This window comes from Bactrocera latifrons, unplaced genomic scaffold, assembly GCF_001853355.1.
Source record: "Bactrocera latifrons isolate USDA-ARS-PBARC rearing strain unplaced genomic scaffold, ASM185335v1 scaffold_18, whole genome shotgun sequence".
In the NCBI taxonomy this organism is placed as follows: domain Eukaryota; kingdom Metazoa; phylum Arthropoda; class Insecta; order Diptera; family Tephritidae; genus Bactrocera; species Bactrocera latifrons.
The window spans coordinates 2,401,137-2,421,199 of NW_017535296.1; the positions used below are offsets into that span (position 1 = coordinate 2,401,137).

General features: G+C 35.7%; 1 protein-coding gene across 1 annotated transcript; it reads left to right on the plus strand.

Moving 5' to 3' along the window:
- Nucleotides 1–2,357: 2,357 nt before the first annotated feature.
- On the plus strand, nucleotides 2,358–5,992 carry LOC108967199 (transmembrane protease serine 4-like). Its single transcript, XM_018930481.1, has 6 exons — nucleotides 2,358–2,564; nucleotides 2,707–2,816; nucleotides 2,895–3,979; nucleotides 5,002–5,186; nucleotides 5,273–5,374; nucleotides 5,463–5,992. The coding sequence occupies exons 1-6, from the start codon at nucleotides 2,501–2,503 to the stop codon at nucleotides 5,783–5,785; spliced, it is 1,869 nt and encodes a 622-aa protein (XP_018786026.1). The 5' UTR covers nucleotides 2,358–2,500; the 3' UTR covers nucleotides 5,786–5,992.
- The last annotated feature ends 14,071 nt before the right edge of the window (nucleotides 5,993–20,063 follow it).

Here is a 20,063-nt window from a genome sequence, read left to right on the forward strand (position 1 = left end):
GATGACATGTACCAAATATGGGTGAAATCGGTTCACAACCACGCCTGAAATCTCGATTATCACTTTATCATGCGAGAGTATAAAATGTTCGGTGACACGCGAAATTAGCCTTTCCTTACTTCTTTTTTTTTTGTTTTTTATTTCAGAAAAGTAAAATACTCATTTTTTATTTAAAAAATCACAATTAAGAAATTCACATAAACACAAAAATATTAAATCATATTTACACATTGTAGTATTTAATTGCATAATACCCAATACAATCACTGTGCTTTGTGTGAACAAATATTAAAATGCATTTTTCTCTAACGCTGGAATGCCATTAAAAAATTAAAAACCCATTCATGCGAAAATAATTCGTTAAAAACCGCTGAATGAATGTGAAACAGTTGGGTTTTTACTAAAAATTTGTCAGCAAGCAATTTGCAAATATATCAAAACAAGTAGAATAAAATAAACAATTACACATACTACATATTTCACCACACTTGACTCAGAGTTTCATAAATTCATGATTTACAATTCCGTTAAACTGATTTTCACTCTTTCACTTTGCAATCCGCTTTTGCGCGAACATTTGATTGAACTTCATACGCTTGAAGCAATCTCACACACAAATTCATTCAACATGCCACAGATTGCGTTGCGTTGATGGCCAGGTTCCGACTCACTTGCCTAAGGGTTGCCCAAGCGGCAGAGAAGTGGGGCGTAAAGTATTAATCGGGGATACTGTTTCAATTTAGCGGTACGCTCGAGTGCGTGAAATTGTGACAAATGTTTAAAGTGAAATAGGAAACAGGGGAAAAAAATTCAATAATACAAATGGACTTTATGAAAGGATTTAACAAAATTATTTTTATAAAAAACTGTAATGAAATGGAAAATTTGCAATAAAGTAACATAAAAGTTAACTTATGGATTTTTGGGTAACAACGGCAATATGCAAAAATATGTTATAGTTATGGAAAATTTTACATATTTTCTTAGAATAAAATCAATTATTAAACACGTTTTTGAAAACTGATAAATTTCGACAAGTACAGCTTTAATACAACCCCATCAAAAAATCATCATTCATATATGACTAGAAATAGAAACTACGCTATTTTGAATGGTGTTCCCCTAATGTTGCTTAAAAATTGAACCTGAACAAAAAAATTCACAAAGCAAAACCACCAGAACTTGCATACAAATATTGTTTAAACGAATTCAAAGAAATATTGATAAACTTTTGACTGTTTTGTGTATGAAAAGTACTGGCGACAGGTCTCATATTATAATGAGGAGCGAAGAAGAAAATATTTTACAGAATAAGAAAAAAAATTTGACTGCAATGTATAACTTTAAATAGATTTTTATTGCCTGCCAAGGTTCGACCGGTTTTGGAAAACTTTTTTCCGAGAATTCTAGATTTTGTTCAGCCGGATTTTGACCTACTGGCTTTCGATTGGAGGTCATGTGCCCTAAACACTCGGCTGCGAAACCGGCTATTTTTTATACACAAGCTTTATAGTATAACTAAGCGCCCAGTGAAATGATCGGGAGATAAACTATGTTTCGCATAAGTTGTTGTTGTGTACCGAAGTCTTAATTTTAGAATGAGTTCTGCTATCGGTTAGTGATTGAGTTCGTTAGTCCGTAAGCTTTCGGTGAGACAGGGCGAGCCCAGCGCTTATGACACTTTCAAAGTTTCGCAAGCGGGAACTGACTCAGCTATGTTGTATGAGTCATTGATGCTTAGGGCTGCATAACAGTACAGAAATTGGTGGGATCGAAAATATTTATCAAAACTTTTTTTTATTACATTTTGTATCTATTTGTATGATTTAACAGTACTATGTGTATATATATTCATTGTGTTGCTTTGATGCTAGAAATAACAAATTTCTTCTTCGTTACGAAATTCTCACTAAATTTTAAGTATTATGTATCGTTCTCTGTTACTTTTAAAACAATTCATATATTTATGTGTCTTTTTGTCTCTTTTGAAGTAAATAATTATTTATTGGAATTTTTGACAAAAAACTTATCAGACCTTATCAGCACACCTCAGGTTCAAGTTTTTCTCAGGAAAGGTCAAATTAAAAATTTGTTTAATATTATATATTAATATTCCCTCCCTAATGTGTTTTCAGACTATTTTTATTAGAAATTCCGAGTAGCCACAATTTGATAAGACAATATATATACGTATATACTATAATACTATATATAAATATATATCAGCATTCTGAATTATTATTACGTACAACGATATTTACGTTTACTTGGAAGCCGGCATATACTTATCAGCGTCCAGTTCATTGTTTTCTTAAGCTTCGAATTCGAATTGAATCTTTCAGTATGCTCTCAGTAACTTTGTGATTAAGTTGTAAGCGCGGCAAAACTCGCAAATTTTATTGTGTTTCACTTATGAACGCATTTGTATTTCATTTACAACATATGTATATAATTTGCATAAATTAATTGTGTAAAATTTAATCACCAAGATATTGTGGTGATGGGTATTCTTCAATGTGGTATGCTTCTAAGCATATTGTCATACCAGCTACTCCTTATTGCAGGTCAGTTTTTTCTGTTTTAAATACAAATTAGAAGAATTTCGAACCTACTACTCGCTGATCCGTTATTTTATAGAATTTAAAAATTTTAAAAATTCAAAGTTTAAGGTAGAAATTCTTAATTATTTTATTTTCCAATTTTCAGTTGCACAAAACGCATGTATATATTCCGCTGATACGGAAGGTATTTGCAGACCATATGCTGATTGCAAAGAATTACATCATAAAGTAATTTTCCCAAATGATGATTGTGAGGTAGATTATTTTGAACTAATTTTATACAATATAAAATCCAATTAATAAGAAAAATAAATTTTCTCGAAATTTTTTAAGGCAAATACTTATTGTTGTCCTAATAATCTTATAACACCGCCACATATTAATAATATTAATAACCACAAGCCAGAATTCAAACCCAATCATGAAAATTCTCCTTTACCGGATGAACTGATTCATGCAATTTGGGACGAACCTGTGGAAGATCCCAACCAACCACCATTCGATAATACAGCATTTATACCAGCTGGCGAAAATGTAGAAATTCCACAACTACCTAAGCCGGATTTTAATGACGATTGGAAACCCAATCCCACCTATGAACCAGAGGTTCAAGAAAATCCAAATATAAATGTACCAAGGGGTAATGGTGAACAAATATTTTTTCCAATAGCTGTTCCAGAGATTCCAGTGTATCCAGAAATTCCACCACTACACAACCCGGCCTTTAATGACATTTCGAATTCGAATCCTACCTATGTGCCACAGTTTCAAGAGAATCCAAACATAAATGTACCATGGGGAAATGGTGAAAAAATATATTCACCAATAGCTATGCCAGGAATTCCAGTGAATCCATTTCATTTACCAGTAGCTATTCCAGGCAGTCAAGTGAGCTCAGTAAATGATTTAGTGAAAGTTCCAGACATTCGTTTACATCCAGTAAATCCATCTACAACTGCCGTCGTCACCGAAAGTGCTGCACAAACTACTCCAAAAGCTATAACTACGACTACTACAGAAGCAATACCAGTTTTCGATGCGGAGTTCTACAGACGTTTAGGCTTAGCTTTTGGTAATAAATACAACCCATACCAAGAGCAAGACGTTGTTACGCCACAAAGTGACGTTGAAACTCCAACAGTGAATGTAATAATCGAAGAATTTACAACGAATACTTCTAGTGTGATGAGCAATTTAAACCAATTGGGTTTGTATAAATTAAGCACGCAGAAGTGTGGTTTTGTACATATTGAAAATGATCCGTCGGTGAGCAATGCTGAGGCGCATTTACTTGAATTCCCCTGGTTGGCTTTGTTGCGTTATGAAAGCGGGAGTAGAACTCCAAATTTTTCGTGTGCTGGCTCGCTAATCACCGAACGTTGGGTGCTGACGGCAGCCAGTTGCATTCGGAAAACATTGTGAGTAGTGTATTTATAAAAAATATTATGTAAACATTATTATTATTATCTGTTAATATTTTTATTATTTAATTTAATTTCGCTTTCATTCACGATTTTCAATTTCACTGTCGATTTCATGAATTTTATTACATTCGAACATTTTTCATTTCAATTTCATTTATTTCCTCCCAAAATTTCATTTCAGTTAGCCATAATCCATATTATCTATATTTTTTTCTTTCAATTCTTTCGTTTAAAGTGAATCGCTTCTAATTTTTCCTACATTTCATTTTTCGTTTTATGATATTATGTAATTTCTTTTTCCATTATCTTTTAAAATATATTTCATGTGATTACAAACTGATTTCATCTCAACAGTATGGATAGCCATTCGATCATATCTTTAGCATAATCTAAATATGCTAAACTGGAAAGATTTCGCTTGTTTTGAATTATTATTAACTAGGTTTCTTGAATTCCATACTAATTTTACTCTTTTATTCTAAAATTAATTATTAAATTAATTATTAAATTAAATTATTATTAAAATTATATTTCAACGTACTTATGATTCCTATGATATCCTATCATCATTTCAATTTCACCTTTCTCGTTTTATCCTATTCATTTCGTTTTCCACTTTACTTTAAGACATACTTTACTAAGACATATTTCAGGTGACTATAAATTGTAGATATACATACATAAATAATTAATATATAGTATATATAAATAAATGTCCCTAGATATTCCAATTACTTGAAGTATCTCTGGTAAATTTCACTTGAATATCAGTCTTCATTACATTTCATTAATAATACAATAAATTCGATGATTCTCTCCTATATAATAAGGTACTCATAGAAATTCATTTCCATTATTCATTAATTCATTAATTTCGCCAAATAGACTGTAATGAAATATGCTTTGTTTTATTCCACGTTCAAATTTCACTTTCATTGCATGTAAACCGATTACATCCCTTCACTTAAATATTTTGACAATATATTTTTATTTTTCCCTAATTGTACAAATTTTAGAATCGGCGTACGCTTAGGTGAATATAAGATATCAACCAAATCGAACAAGGATTGCGTACGAAATTCATGTTCTGTTTATAAGGATTATAAAATAGCCACTTCAGTAAAACACGCGGATTATAAACCGGAAACGGGTGTCAAGGATATTGCCCTAATAAAATTAAAAGCGAGAGTTGATATGACTAGTAAGTAGAATTTGGAGCGCTAACAAACAAATTTATTTAAAACTTAAAAGAATTATTTTGAACAGAATGAAATTAATAAATTACAGAAAATATCAAAACTATTTGTTTACCTACAAAAGTTGAACATTTCAATGTGCCCTATGATAATACGCCTCTCACAATATCCGGCTGGGGTTTGAACAAAACAGGTGAGTTTCAGAATGCTTGCATTTGTAATATACCTTCTTTAAAGCTAAAAAGTTTAGATTATATATAATTTGTCTAACCCCATTTCAGGTGCTACTGAAGTGATGAAAAAGCACACTATTAACCGCAGTAAGTCACGAGTTTGCCAACAAGCTCTACCAGAACAGCGCGTGCATCAATCCAAACTTTGCTTATCCACACGCCATGAGGAGCCCAGTACTTGCAGCGGAGACAACGGTGGTCCCATTATATGGCTGGTGAATGAAAACACTCAATTTTTTACACAAATCGGCGTTGTGCCTTTCGGCATGGATAAATGCGGCGCTGCAGATGGTATTACTTCGGCTTATTATGTTGAGAGTGTTGCTGATTCAATGGATTGGATTACGAAAATTATTGGCGAGGATGAGTGACGATTTAAAAATACATGTTTTGAGTTAAAAAATATATTTATAAAACTGAAGAATAGAAAAACACTCTTCATAATATGGCTTATAAAAAACTTTAGCTCATCAAGAAATATGTACGATTTTCGATTTCGTTACCCTTGAGTTCCAAAACCGATTAACACTATTGATTGTAATTTAAAAATATACTTTTGTTAGTCCTATTTAATCTTACTTTAGAACTTCTAAATGAAAGTAAATAATTAGACTGTTGCGTAGAGGACTTAAACAGAATGCTTTTAAAGTTAAGTTGCTCATACTAACTGAAAAGGAGATAACTTGAAAGTACAGAAAGTTTTTCGAAAACAGGAAAAATTCCATTCCTTTAGGTTAGAACAGCTTATGATCGAAGAGTGATGCTCAATATTGGGATTGCACTTATTCTACTGTATTCCTTCCCAAAGCCATAAAATAGAGCTCCAAGTGTGAGTTCCCAAGACATAATTTCGCGAAAGTGGGACAATGAATAAGGAAGTGTTGAGATGTTTCAACCTGGTTTTTTTTTCCAAACAGCTTCTGCAGCTGGACGCTGTTGAGGCAATTACCAGTTAGAACGCTTAGAACTAAGGAGAGGCTGGTATTATTGATGACAAAGACCTAACTGGAACTACTGCGATTGATTACGTTGTAAAAGTATCAGGACAGCGCAATAACTGAGCTAACTTTCAGCGCGCGCTGGCCAAACCTCCACGAAGCACAGCTATCCACATTCCTCTATTAGCAGAGCTGGGGTGCTTTTGCAGTTCGTCAACTAAGCGATTCCACTATGGTCTGGCAACCATACTAGTCTTATCACAAAGCAATTCAATGCCATTGATAGTGTGGTTGGGTACTGGAGCTACACTCCACAGAAGTACTATAAATCGACCGCTAACTTTATGATATGAGCATGAGAAGCGCTACAGTATTATACCTGGAAACTGAAGCTTATAGATAGAAAAAAATGTGTAAAATTGTATAAAGTCACGCCGAACTGAAGAGGACTGTAGAAAGTTCACTAGAGTCCATTAATTCGTTGAAATTATGAATATAAATCTGATTTTTTCCAAATCCTTTGCATAGAATCCCTGATATTCTAAATACATGTTCGTTAATTCTTAGGAATCATAAGGTTATTTTTCCTTTAAACGAAATCAGCAGCTGAACAGTGTTTACCCTTGACATATCTATTTTCCTTTTTGGCAGTAGAGTTTTGGTGATAAATCAAAATTGTATTATATCTTTATCACATTCTAAGGGCGATTATAGAAGCTGACTTAACTCTCGCCCCGCTCAATTAAATAAAAAAATGTAATTCTTTTTTTTTTTTTTTTTTTTGAAAATTGTAAAAAAATCCTCACAAATTTGTTGCACAAATGGGCGTAATTTAAGCGCTAATTTATGCACTGACTGCCTACAGAGTAACAAGAGACCGGTTCTGGCGCCGGCTTTTTGGGGTAATTTCGTGGTAAATGATAATGCAATTTAATTGATATGGCAAACAAAAATAATTTATTGCAACAGGCAAACAGTCCCATATATGAGCGGGCCCACATTTGCAGAGGGGTGATTCTTGCCACAGTTAGCTATGTGATAGTCATATTTATATTGTTGTTAACGAATTTACAACATATGCATACAATTTTGGGTGAAAATGTGGCAAAGTGAAAGCGAAATTTGAGACGGCTAAATGGTGTTGCGAGAAAGGTAAGCGGAGACACCTTAAATGAATTTTTATAGGCATCAATGTATGTGTGTGTAAAAAAATAAGAAATGTTGCCGCAAACCTAGACATTTGTGTGTAAGTACGTGTGTGTGAAGAAAGCGTGCTACATAAATATTTAAGTCTCATTTGACAGCTCATTCGAAAGCAATATTGCGCGCCTTCTCAAGTGGCAGGCCATAATTCATTTTGGTATGTATGTATGCGTGTGTTAAAAGTATTTTAAATTGAAATTACACATAAATTAAAATTTTGCATATTTATTTTAATTATATGACAAAGCGTTGGCAGCCGAGCAGCTGTTCTACCCTCCCCAGCGGTAAATTTGCATTTTGTGTTCGCTTTTGGCCGCGTTACGCTACAGTTACACGCGCCACACACGCGTTGCATGCGAAAAATACGCGTAAGAGCATGTTAAGTGTGCGAATTTTTATCTAGCCTCCATGTATGATAAGTGTCATAATAAATAAATAAATTTAAAATGCATTAATTCAATATGTTTTTTTTTATTTGTGTATTTGCAAAACCCATTCTAACTTGGGCTGGGAAATTATTTACTACGGGGTATCATGTAGTGGTGTACTGACACGGAAAAATGTGTTAATATAGTTTTTATGCGAGAATTAGTGAGGGTTTGGGATCTTGCCGAGGAAAAGTGGTGAATTATAAGTTGTGCAGATAGACGAAGTGTTAAATATCTACCAAACTATCTAAAATGCTAAGCGTTTGCATTATTCAATAGGCAGTAATAGTGTGAATTGCAACACTTTTTCTAGGCTTAGTTAGATTCCATAATTTTAGATTCCGTACTAATAGTTCACACATTACATCCGTCCCAACCAGTTCTGAAATTAACAGTTGACGAAGGGAATCAAATCAATGATTTTGTTCTCATGGTTATTGTTATACAAATAGCCGATAAGTGAGATTAGGTAAGTTAGTTGATCTAGAGAGATCCCACGTGGGCTGTAGTCTTTTGTGAAGTCATAGAAAAGAATAACTCCTGAGGTCGAATTTATAAATTAGCACAACGACTAGTAGCCAATATAAAATTTACATAGACGTTTAATTTTCAATCTCTCCAGTTTGGTGGGATGTCTAAGGATATGCGCTCCCAAGCATTTGAATTTGACGTGCCCAACGCGGGACAGGCAAGAGTTGTTCTGTATCCCATTTTCTTCCATACAGCTTCTGCAACTGACGTCTGGTAAGATTTCGAACCTTGCAACATGGACGCCAATAGGACAACGGCCTGTCAAAAGCCCCACAACAAGGAAGAGGCTACCCTTAATGAGGGAAAAGAGATCACTAGATCACTTGCGATCGACCTTGGGCCAAAAGGCTTTTGTGACAGCGCATGCACTAAACGTCTGAAATGTCCTAACTTTAGTTTAAACCTTTGTGTTCTGAAACCACTTTTACCTACATATATTTAGGGAGATTCTCACATATTTCTTAATTAATTTTGACTTATGTTATATCCCCATATTTTATGGCTTGTTTGGTACGTAATACATTTAATTGACGTATTTTGTTAAATAAATAAAATTTGAGTTAAAGGTTTCGTGTTTATGAAGCAGCGTTCACAATTGAAGAGAGTTGTACCTAACTGTAAATTTAAATCAAAGTACATATCAATCAGATTTGTTAAGAATTCTGAGATTTGTGTTCATAAAATTGTCGGTGTTTTTTTTTTATTTATTTATTTTTTATTTTTTTTTTTTTGTTGCTAACTCGGTACTTTTGACTAGTGTTATAGGTAAACACTAAATAAACAATAGACTCGAGTTTAGTTAGTTTATTAGTTAGTTTGTTAAAGGTATACTGAGGTAGATTGTTGCTCAATTATTTTTATGAAGCACTTTTGCTTTAAACATTATATTTAAAATTTAAAATAAACCTGCTTGAACCACATGAAATACTTCGAAAAGGAAAACCCTCCGGTGCGAAGTCAAACTAGTTCTACTCAGCACAACCCATTGTAGGAGTGTGGATAGGCCGAGATGAAACCAAAATTAATAAGCAACAATATTCTTTTATTCTTTTTTAAAGCAATATTAAAAGATGTTAAGAAATTTTAACCGAATTCGAGAAAATTAGCCTCCATTTTACTCGAGTGCAGATCTCTGTGCTATCATACAGTCGGGGTAATTTTTTTTTTTTTTTTTTTTTTTTTTTTTTTTTTTTTTTTTTTTTTTTTTTTTTTATTTTTTTTTTTTTTTTTTTTTTTTTTTTTTTTTTTTGTTTTTAACTTTACACTGCTAAGCGTTTAACCTCTATATGCAAATTACACAAATTCTAAGTCTTTACTAAAATTAGTTTATTCTAAAATCTCAACAACAACATATTGTTGTCAACATTCTTCCGGTTTGCGAAAAGTTGAACAGATCTGTATGAGCCAAATACAAGAGAAACGAAAACATATGTATATAGTATATATCTAAGTGCTAAAAAATGGCAGCAATACTTGTTTCCTGAATGTTAAAGGATACATGTTACAGGACAATGTATAACGGTACGCAAACAAGAGCAGCTCGAAGTGATTGCATAATCCCAGCTAAATTCAAGTATTTGTAAATATATAGTATATTGTATGTGGGCGAATTCACCGTTAAGTATATTACAAATACAAAAAATCATACAAGAATCTTGACAATAATAGACACGAACAACAACGTCAAAAGCGAGAAGGATGCAGTAGAAATCAGCAGCAATAGTGGTGGTAGTGTACTCTATAAGCGAAAAGTGGAAAATGCGGCAAGCAGCAACATGCCACACGACATGCCAGGTCATAAATCAACAAGTTAAGAAACAGTCGTCGAATGTGGACTAAAAGTTTTCCGGAATTTCATATTTTAAAGGTTTTTTGTTGTGCGGAAACGGAAATACACACAGACATTTATATTCTCATATAGGGAAACAGAGAGCTAGAATTGCTAACATGGAATAACATATGTGTTGCATGAATATATGTACGCATGTATATGATTTGTGCTACCTCTTCTTAGTATACCTACAAGTGTCTACATGTTCATACTATGTTATACCTTGGTTTAGTTGGAATATTCGATTTAATAAAAAATTCATGAAAATTTGTCAGCTGGTTGCGATGCTATTAATCACAGTTTGTTGCACTCAAGTTTTCTGTTGTCATCAAAAACTATTGTGTAGAAGATAAAAAAAGGGAAACGCTGAATAAAGAGTGGTCAGGGCTAACAAGAACGGGCAATGTTTTATATATTTTGGTTGCTTCAGCATTCGATTCCCCACATTTTAAGCGGTACTGTTTTTTCTGAGGCTGAATACCCTTGACAGAACAATTGAAATCAGGAGGAGATAATGAAGAAATCAGTAGAAATAGTGCAGATAATTTTATGGAGCTCCTCAAACTTCAGCACAACTATGGTCGAGTCTTTTTCTGCTCTGACATATTCACATGCCGATATTGTTCTTCATTAAAGGAAGCAGCGCAAGAATTCCGTCGAACCGAGAATTCGCGGTCGGTTATATTGTCAAAATAAAACACAACTTTCTCGGGAATCCGCATCCGTATACACAAGACATTAACGGATATACAGGTGCCAATATCATATCATTTGATGCCCTATACCTTTGACCTTCATTTCACGAATCGTCATTACACTTACACGTATTAAGGGATAATCACATGTTTTTAAAGTTGTTTCGCTCTGACTCATTGGCGAATCCAGAATATCTTTCTTGGGAATTTTTCCTTCCAAAATATTTATAATATTGATGCTACTTTCTATATTCGTTTGAATTTGATTGAAAATATGTGATTTTGTGGGAGTTTGACAGTATAGATCCACCCCAGCTTAGAGCTGCATGTCATCTTCGCTTATTTGCTAAGGTTGTGGGCGATGATTTATGCTTTCGAGTCTTGGCTAACAATTCATTTCATGCAATTATTTGACACAATTTTTAAAAAATTATACTGAAGAACTAGACATACAAGTACGAGTACAAATGTGAATGGATGAAACTATATACTTTATGGATTGAATTTTAGAAGAAATTCTAATATATAGTATGCTATTGCGTGTGTAGGTCCTATGTATCGGTATCCTAGTTTGTAACAGCATACCTTATCAGCTTAATCTCATCAACAATGGACGGAATGTGTTCCCTCTAACTCTTATTAAGGGCCGGTCCTATGTATCGGTATCATAGTTTGTAACAGCATACCTTATCAGCTTAATCTCATCAACAATGGACGGAATGTGTTCCCTTTTCCCTTTTTGATATAGCTCGGTCACTAAAAGTGATGGTTCGACGAACTATACAGATTGCCACTACTTCTTATCTTATCGGCTATAGCCAAATTAATAACAGCGGGCCAGCTGTTTCTCCTTTTCGCATTTTGACGTGAACTCGAGGCAATGTCGTCGTATAACTCGTAAAGTTCATCATGGTCCAGAGAACCTTTCTCTCGTAAACTCGTACAGTCGACTCATTAAATTGGTTTCATCGTTCATGCCTCTTTATCATATAACTTCATTCATAGACAGGGATGATGAGTGACTTGTAGAGTTTGGCCATTGTTCGTCGAGAGAGCACCTACTTAGTCCGAAGTAGCACCTGTTGCCAAGAGATATTCTGCGTTGGATTTCGTGACTAACATGGTGTTAATACTGGTTCCAAGATAAACGAAATTATCTACGACGTCAAATTTTTGACCGTCAACAGTGAACCACTACCAGAACACACTCCACACTTTACTCGATCCTTTCACAGCGGAAAGTTCTGATTGGATAAAAAAGACTCTACTTCAGTTTGGAGTTTTTTCATTCATTACCATGGTAGCCAATGCGGTGAATCAAACATAACAATAGCCTAATCGGAGCACCAGGTGAAAAGATCCGCAATATCAATAGAGAGTTTCTTTTAACGAACTTGATAAGAAATAGATTAGATTGAACTATGGGCAGCATCCTCAGAGTAGTGTTTCGCAAGCAGACATTTTGCTTAACCTATTAGCGCAGACTTTTTTTTATTTTCATACGGAGCTTTAGTGTTTCCTTAAATGCAATCCGTCTCAACATAAAGTCGCATTAAAAAGCTTTTGTTTGGAGAGAACTTTGTTCATACTAGTACCATGCAGTATATTCTAGATTTTGTTTAGTAAAATCAACCGGCGCTCACCAATTTTTAGACAGTGACTTACAAGAGTCGAAACTTTGACCAAAGCCTTCAAAAAAGCTGCACAGGTCTGAAGAAATATCATTACTATTGAATGGCATTAAGCCTTCAAACATTAGCTCACGATGAACAAACAGGGCTCCGCAGCTAAAAGTTTATATCCTACGACTACTAAACTCCGCTTTATTGAAATTTCACTAGCAAACATTAAAAAATAATATCCTCGCATATGTGCCACCATTTAGAAGGCATGTGGCATGTAGAAATTCCAATGTGTTGGTATTAAATATTTACAACTAAATCATCAAAACCAAAAAAGTGATTAAAACAAAATTCAGTGGCAATGCGCGCATTAAAAATAATAAAACCTGCTGTTGCTGCTCAAGCTTCGAAATGGCAGAACATAAAGGAACTCATATTTAAATTTAAAAGTGAATATTGTGGCATGTATATTAACAGCGGGGTTGCATGTTGCACATTACGCAATAAGGAGTGGGTGGGGCGCGAAGTTTAAATTTCGGAAACTGAAATTTCTAAACGCGTTAAATAGTAAATTAAACGCATCCGACGATAAGCATGTGTGGCACGAACATGTGTGTGTACAACCGTAAACATAAAGACATGCACCACAGACGCATCACTGTTTGTCAAATTGTGACGCCTGTAAGCCTCAAATAAACATAAGATTTTATTATCGCATACAACTTTATACGTCGGCTCATATGTGTAAAGTAATATGCAAAAATCGCTATTGCCACATGCCACATGTCACTTGCAATGCGCCAACGACAGCCCAATAAAGCGGAAAACCCAACAAAACACAATGGCACGGAGCAGTTCAATGCTGAAATTGAAGCTAAATACTTGCCACAAGATCTGCAGGACGGACGTGTATGTAACAGTGGCTCACATACAAACGTATGCACACACATGCTATGTAGGTATGGGTGTATGTCTATAGCCTCTGATTTTGGGGTGACGTCAGTAATTGCACAATACACGCCACCAATGCCCCTGCGCCTGCGGCGAATCTAGTAAATCTTTAGCCGCCATAATCATAAACATTTATGATGCAACATGTCAAAAAATGAACTTGCAACAACAATAGCAGCAACAACGTACAAAATAATTATACGCACGCAAATGAGTGGAAGGTAATTTATGCTGCAATGAGCAGGGCATACGATAAAAAAAAGCGATGGAAGGGAACTTCGACTTTTAAAAAAACCTGTTAATGTAGACCTAAAGATCTAGAGAGACTTAGGGAACAAATATGACCAAAAATATTCAGTAACAGAATTGATCCGAATCAGATCCACTTGCAATTAACGAAACGTTGTAATTAGCAATATAAAATATCCTCCTACAATAACAACAATGGGTAAAATCAGACCCGCCATAGACAATTTTCTAAGAATAATTACCGTTTAAAACTGATATCACAAAAAAAGGCGGAAAGATTTAAAAGAGAGCATCAGTTTTTCGAAAAGAGGAGAGGGAAAGATAATTCCGGCTGAGGGTCTGAAAGCTCTTTGCAGATATTTTGGAAACTCTCAGCCATCAAAGAGAACTTCTTAGAATATAGTATATCGTTTGGAGTTGAAACATTACTCGTCAAAAAGAGAATACACGAACAATACTAAAAACAGTGAGATATATAAAAGAGAGAGATAGAGACTTTATCAGCTCCAAATAATAGATGAACAAAGAGCAGCAACAGATCCAATTCACCCAGTTTTCAATAACAACCAGGACGATCTCATAATTACTTATCCGCATCGTCTAAATATGTCACTATAAAAAAGGTCAAAACTTCGATTGAAGGATTGCATGTGGAGTCACCGGACTCGCAGTACGCATGTGGAAGCGGGCATGTGCGCTGTCGGAGTAATGGATACCATGTTTGCCACAAGTCACAATCGCAACGGTGGCGCTACCTCGTCGACTACCTTGAGCAGATTTAATTCCGATTTTCAGAGAAAAATTATCTATTTGAAAAATAACAAAATGACGGCGTGCCGCCACACGCTTCTGTCATCGCCTCGCTTTTTTACTGTTGAATTATAACTGATAATTTTTGGGCTCAGTTTGGTGCTGTTAACAGCATCCAAAGCTTGGAAACAAGTATATATTGAGCTTTTGGGTTCTTAAAATAAGAACTAATCGTATCTGTGTTTTCAACCTGACATTTTGAAGTATTTTAGCTTATCTTACACTAAATCCTTAAAATCCCAGCTCAGTCTCCAAACTTAAATTCACTTATGTGGTCTCGGAATGATCCCACTAAAAATGCTGCGTAACTGGATATCTTTTCAATCTTATCTAGCAACAATTCCACGCTACGACCATAAAGGCAAGCATATTTAACGACTAGTCTGTGCGCCGAATTCCACGCTATGGACACGTCAAAGCCTATGCGCGGCGATTACTCCTTTGGGAGGGATTAAGTGAAATTGTCAGGCAACCAATAATGGCATCAAATTGTCAGACATGCACTAAGCTCAAGTTAAACACGTCCACTCTGAACACACATACTATAATACGAAGCATTTTGCATAGAAACTATGGTGTGAATATACAATTGTGGCTAGGAGTTGCAAGTATTGCAGGACTAATCGTTAATTTCCATCTGTAAAATGCAGCCAAGTGGCGGCGGCAGGAAATTTCTATTAATTTTAAACTCAAACCCAACCTCACTGTAAAGTATTATAGTGTGAATGAGTATGCAGTGCAACAAAAGGGCGCGTCGCGGTTGTTTTCGAAAATTGTCGCAAAATTGGCAAACGCATAATCCTGGCTAGAGACGTGTGTAAACAATCAGATAAATGCACACGAAACTGTTGTAAAGCGGACGGGGAGACAGATAGGCAAAGCGTTAGATAGATGAAATGTCAAATGAGACAAGTAAGTGTGTACGTGCGCTTAAAAGGTATGCTATAGCAAAGGGTTAACTGGCGCTGCGCTCTCTAACCCTTAAGTTCGTACGTCTGCTCACTTCTTCAGGGTGTTTCTTCAGCCAACAAACAAAAAAAACAGACTGCTTTTGGTTAAACCTGAAAATTCAATATTTACAATTACTTAAGCATAGTGTTCGACATGTCCTTTAGCGCCAGCAGGTCTTTTGTCCCGAACACGTACACACTTACAACATACACACAAACAAACAGACAATTATTGTATTATTTGTCAAGTCATAATCAAATTTTGGGTTATTCAATCGAGCAGTCAGGAAATCATTTTAAATGACAGGATGTACTTGCCACTAGCGGGCTGAGGCGGAAGGAAGCATGGGACAAATTTAAAGTTTGACGCTTCCGTAAATGCTCGCTGTGTCTGCCGAAATGCCAAAATTGTCACAGCTGCATATTTTGAGCATTTAGCATGCGCGTTCAAGCTTTAAAATTTTATTTATTTGACAGTTTATTGCGTGGATTTGGCGAAACCTGTATAGGCGCGTTATGTAAGGATTTAAAAAATCATTGCTATTGACATTTGGCTGTCAAACTTTCCATATGCACTTGTTGGCGCATATGTGAATGCTTACGTATGATTGGTCTTAAGAGCTTAGTGGATGCTTTTTGTAAGACAACCCTTCTTACTAACAGCTGAAAGTAGACTAAATGGTTGTGTAGAGCGCTCTATTTTTGTAAGAGGAAATTCGGTTTTAGAAAAAAATATCAAAAATATTAAAATCAATAACAAGAAAAAAAAAAAACCTTTAAGCGACTCTGAACGTTTCGGGATGTACTATATATGTATTATCATCTTACTATGCTTTGAAGTGCAATTTACCTTAATTTCAGAATAGCTTATTTGCTCTCTGTTTTCATTGTGATACTGATCATGGCATTGCTCTCTTAAATACTTTACTTTTCCCTTCAACTTTAACGAGCTAAGTATTATTCTTCCTTATAGTTATATGTTTTTCGACAGTAAACTCTAATTAGATAATAGCAGAGGCGTGCAAAGACTTCAGAAAGACCAAATAATATCTAAAAATATCAAAAAGTCGTTTACACAATACAAAACGCCTAGATGATCAGTTCGATAAATTACAACTGAATCTCTCTACACAAAAATTCATCCGTGTCTTAAAAGTAGGGTTCCCAAATAGTTATGAGAACTTGAAGGCATTGCTGAATAGGACTTCTTTATCTAAACAACCTTTGATCAGTTCGTATGAATTTATTAAGACATTTATTTGAGAAAACGCTAGCAGTGTTTTTGAAGTCTCATTTCTCATTTTCTTTCTATGTTACGTCGTAGGTATTATCCTCACACAGAAGGTGAAGAAGAATTTCACTTGAACCGCTGTAAATCCTGGTCCTTTGCGATGCAGTCAACTTCCACGTCAACAAAGTTTTTAAGGGAGCTAATATGTATAAATCCAAAGAGATCAGCAGAGCAGACTTGCAAACATTGGGTCAAACAACTTTGCCAATTAGCTTACGTCAAGATGCCGCGTCTAACCCTATTGGATACTATCCATACGGGAAATTTAATATTGCGGTGAGTTTAATCTAGCTAAGACCAAGTAATTCGGAGAATATTTGGACTAGAAGGATATCGCAGTAGTTCAAAATCTCTGTGTTGACCAGAACTTGCCGAGCCTACGGAATATGGAATATCGACTCGTGCCTAATCTGATGAAATTTGGGCAGAGTTATTTGAATTTAATTTTTTAATTCAAGGCAGATACTGCAATTAGCCTAAGAGCTAAGAAAACATAATTCTCGTGACTTCGTTGCCCTCTGCTTAGCTTGTATCTTTTGCAGACTAGGGCTTCTTCGATTAGCTCTATTGGAGGCCTACATACATCTTCTCATAACTTATAGTATGTCATCTACTTTGAAAATGCCTTGTTAGACTGGCAAAATAGGGGGATATCCCTCAAGCTGTAAAATGTTCTTTTATTATTTTTGATAAAGATTTTATTACATTCGTCCCTATATATGTAAAGATCATTAGACCCACTATTTTTTCATATTTATGCTTAGAAATCAAGGCTTGGGTTGGCAGTCGTTAGTTCGCCTCAAAGTAAGATTAAGAGCAGTAGTGCAATAATCTGCTACCATCTTGCGTTGAATAATCACCATTTCAGCCATCAACCATACAGTACAAAGAAAGAGAGACTACTAATAGTGTGCTTCCAATATCAAAGATACTATATGTATAATGAAGTTTGGTACCACCTTGTAGATATCTTATTTTCAGTATCACTTCCAGTTGCAAAAGTCTATACTTTTCTCATGAAAGTACAAATATCTTCAACACGAATTTCAAAACAAATTTAAGTGGTCAGCAATTGCGCTGTCCCTCTCTTTCTCCCACTTCTTTTAACATTATCAAATTTAAAATGATACTCAAATGAAAAGTAAAAATTTATGATTATTTGCGGCGCAGCACTTAAAATACATATTTTGTAGCACTCAAGGCTATTCATAAAATCAAGGCTATTTTCATAAAATCATTGAATTTTTTACTTCGCCTTCAATCGACAAATATGCAGCAATTGCAAAGCTGCAATCTCTCCCCAGCAAAATGGTTCCCAAACCAGTTTGGATGATTTGCATGAATGAGTACGTAAAACATTTTGCAAAACAATCAAAAACAGAGTGTCGACGACCAACGACCACCGTGTCGTCTTTCGAATGGGTCCCCAAGTGACGAACCAAATGAGCTGAGCTGAGCGTAGTCGCCTTGAGAATGAGTAGCAGCGCCATGGCAGGGGTAATAGCTTTCAAACAATAAATGTCCGCAAAAACCATTGACATGACTAGAAAATAACACAAAAGCGGGGGCAGCTATATAAAATTTGGTAGATGAGAAGGAGAGATCGCGAGTACGAGGTAGAAAGAAAGAGAGGCGAAATGTAATAAGCATACGAGTATGCGGTGGCATTAGAGGTGGAAGTAACTGCATAAATGGCGGTGGGTCGGTTAGTTGGCCGACCAAGCTGACGATAAGTCATTATAAATGAAATGCAACCATGAGTTCATAGGTAGCTCGGACCATTCGGCCTACGTGCTGTGGAAGCTGCAACTTAAATTTTAGAATGGAAGCAACAGAGAACAAAACCAAATTACTAAAACTGTAAGCATCAATGACTTCCGTCCACGAATGAATTGTGCCCGAAGCGCGCGAGAGCGAGAATGCCAAGCAAAAGCGCTTGACTGGCTGCTGGTCAGCGGCGCAAAAGCCGACGGAGGGTGCACAAGGTTTGAGTTAGAGCTCACCAAAAAGCAATTCATCTAATTTGAATGCTCAGCAACAACAAACACAGTCCTGTAATGCTTGCAGTGGGTTTGAGCTCAGCGAACAGGTTGATTGTTTGGACCACAGTGGTGCGCATAACGGTGACTTGACAGGCAACGCGTAAAAGCCATTGTTCATTGCACGTTTTTATGTGTTTTGAGTGGCAGGCAAACAATAAATAAAATTAAAATGATGCAAACAATAGCCGAGGCTGTACAACGAGAGAAAAAAAAAATTAGTGCAAGTATGAGCAGTTGCAATGGAGCCTTTAGTGGCTTCCGCATGCTAGCGGCTTGACCACCACTACACAGGTCAGTTGAGATTCTCATTACACATGCTTTTTTGTTGTTTCCGCTTTTTTCATTTTGCGCCGACGAACTGTCTATTGTCAGCAGCCGACACGTAATGACCCGATCCAGCGCACAATATGCCGCCGCGCCATCATCACCCTGTACCCAACCCACTCTCTCGTCAGAACACTGAAATTGAAAAAGAAATCGTTTGTAATGGCGCAACGAGTTCATTATTTCGCACCCTTTCATTGTGCCGCTGCACTCAAACCTCGGCGCTGGAATAGGAAAATTACTCGAGTGCCACTACTGGTCATTACTATTGTTGCCGCTCCACTTCTTGCTGTTGTTGTTGTTGTTGACAAAAGCGCGAATTTTGCGCCCTCTGTCAAATATTTTAATGTGTGTCGTCGTCTCCAACGCATTTCCCAGTCCAACGCCTCGCGTGTCGGTCAGTTGTGTTGACTCTTTGGTTGCGCGCGTATTTGCCAACATCCGTTCTTCATATGAGACGCGTATCCTTTTTTAATTAAAATGTTGACAGGCACATGTAGTAATGTCTGCATTTTGGCGCGCGTTTTTATTTATTTTTTTTTTTTTCCCCGTGCATTTTTCACTTTTCTTCGCTTTATTTTCATGTCTGCACATTTTATTTCGTCTGTCAATAAATGATGTTTGCCGTTGTGCTACGCCGATTTTATACCATTTTGGTGGCAAAATGCCGTTTTTCGCAAATTTCAGTTTTTTTTTTATAAAAATAAATGCAAGCATTTCATTACGCTGTCAAGCTGCTGTCTGTCAAATGTGTTGCCCATTCAATTGTTACAAAAATTCTTTT